Raw genomic sequence first — 2,060 nt, 5'->3', positions numbered from 1 at the left:
CTGCAGGGAAGATGCCTCTTCCCGCGGGCACCTCTTCTGCTGATGGCTGGGTCACACTGCCAGGTCCCAAGCCAGCCTGGTGCCTGGGGCAGTGACGTGCAGGGGAGCAGTGCTGGGTGGATGAAACACCCCTGGGAAAAGCGGTGCCTGGCCGCAAAGCTGGGAAAGCAGGTGCAGACTTCTGGCATTTTCTGTGTGCAAGCCCACCTGGGTGAGGTTTCACAGACCCAAATGGACTGGACTGTCTTGCAGCACAGCTCTGTATCTCCCTATTAGGGGTAGCTGGTGTAATCCCCTGGCGCTCAACCAGCTACAAGGCAAAACAGGGGAAGAAACATCCAGGCAGAAAAAAAAAAACCTTTCAGTAGCTGAAGGCTGTGTCATTTATTTCAACAGCTTATATAGTTTTATCAAACCATCTTTAACACAAAACATGTCTCCTAAAAGACAGAATGATGTGAGATCCTACCAGAGATCATCTCAGCTAACAGCTTGCAAAGTTAAACCTGAATTTCAACAGTCAAACCAGCAAAATATTTCTCCCCTCGCCTTAACAATATCTTAAAATGCAAAAACCCAAACAAAAAGATGCCTGTGGCGGGTGCTGCTGGGGCTTTAGGTGGAGCTCACGCACACAGAGCTGTGCTTTGGTCCTCTCCTGATGCTAAGTGGCAGCAGCACAGGTGAGCGGTGCTTGATGTGAAGGCAGCAGGACTGGCCAGGTCCCTTCCCCGCTGCCCACCCTGATGAGGGGCCGCATGGGCGGTCCACAGACCAGGTCAGGTCTAAGATGAGGGTGAGGCTTAGAAAAAACAATAATCTAAATTTCTAACCTATGAAAACAGAATAAATAATAGTCTAAATTTGCAAAGGAGGAAGGTACCTTGGATAGGAAAGTCTGATGCATCTATTATTACTGAAATAATTTTTTCCCCAGGGGGAAAATTGCAGCTAAGGCATCTTGAGAATGGCTCATATCACTACAACCATGGCAGTGTTGCTCTAAATCGTTAGGGATGGGAGTAGAAGTCTTTTGGAGGTGCCAGTCCTTGCACAGCATCTTGCAGCTCTCTAAACAAAAACTGTTGCAGCAGAGGCGTTTGACAGACAACTTGCTGTTTCAGGTTGACTTTTGTCCACAGATTCAACAGCAAATTCTTGTTTGATGCTCACAGCAAGGCCCTCCTCCTTCCCATCCCACTCTCTGTCCACTGTCATGGGGAGGGGCTGTTTTCTTGCCCCTTTGGTCTTGCTCCAGGGTCGCTCTCAGAAGAAGTGGCATCTCTTTGGCTTTCTGCAGAAGGGAGGATTGGGAAGAAAGCAGGGTTACACTCTGCTGAGGAAACAAGCCATCGGTGGTTGCTGTAGCTGATTTTAGTCCCGGGACCATCCCATTCTGTGCAAGTGCCCCTCAGCCTGGGGCATTTCCCATTCACTCAGCAGCCACTGACTGCAGCGAGGAACGGGATGCTCCTCCTGAGCATCTCTGTGGTGCTCCCAGAGACAGCACTGCCCAGCCGTGCTGCCATTTCACGCCGTGCCCTTCCAGCCCGGCTGCCAGGAGCTGGGCTGTGTCGGCAGCAGCTCACCTGCCCCCTCCACGGCGAGGTCACCGAGGCCCTCGGTCAGCTTGCGCATGCTGATGGTGGTCGCCTCCCGCTGGATGTCGTGGACGGCGTTCCTCCGGCCAGCCCGGTCGCAGGCAATGAAGTCAGTGTACGTGCTGGACTCTACCTCCATTGCATCTCCACGCACCTGCAAAACGCTGCGGAGGAAACCCAGCGTGAGGCCAAGGGTGCTCGGCAAGCCTCGAGTCATGGCTCCCTCCGGGTTAGGTTACTCCGTGGGGTTAAGCTACAGCATGAAAAATAGTCCCTGTAACTCTGCTCCGGTTCTGCCAACAGCAGCCACTGAAACCTCAGATACCAGCCCCATCACGTGGGCTGGCACGACCCACCCTGCTGGGTCACCCACCCTGCTGGGTCATTCGCCGTGCTGGGTGAGGGCAAGTAAGCAGGAAAGATCCATGCCAGCTGCTTTACTGGCCCTCGTTCTGCCTT

General features: G+C 53.3%; 1 protein-coding gene across 1 annotated transcript; it reads right to left on the bottom strand.

Annotated features, from left to right (window-relative positions):
• Positions 1 to 369: 369 nt before the first annotated feature.
• PKIG (protein kinase (cAMP-dependent, catalytic) inhibitor gamma) lies at positions 370 to 1,769 on the bottom strand. Its single transcript, XM_008947879.1, has 2 exons — positions 1,590 to 1,769; positions 370 to 1,294 (listed from the first exon to the last, which is right to left on the bottom strand). The coding sequence occupies exons 1-2, from the start codon at positions 1,738 to 1,740 to the stop codon at positions 1,215 to 1,217; spliced, it is 231 nt and encodes a 76-aa protein (XP_008946127.1). The 5' UTR covers positions 1,741 to 1,769; the 3' UTR covers positions 370 to 1,214.
• Positions 1,770 to 2,060: the final 291 nt, after the last annotated feature.

Source organism: Merops nubicus, unplaced genomic scaffold (genome assembly GCF_000691845.1).
Source record: "Merops nubicus isolate BGI_N331 unplaced genomic scaffold, ASM69184v1 scaffold35149, whole genome shotgun sequence".
Taxonomy (NCBI): domain Eukaryota; kingdom Metazoa; phylum Chordata; class Aves; order Coraciiformes; family Meropidae; genus Merops; species Merops nubicus.
This window is presented reverse-complemented; position numbering and strand designations above follow the sequence as displayed.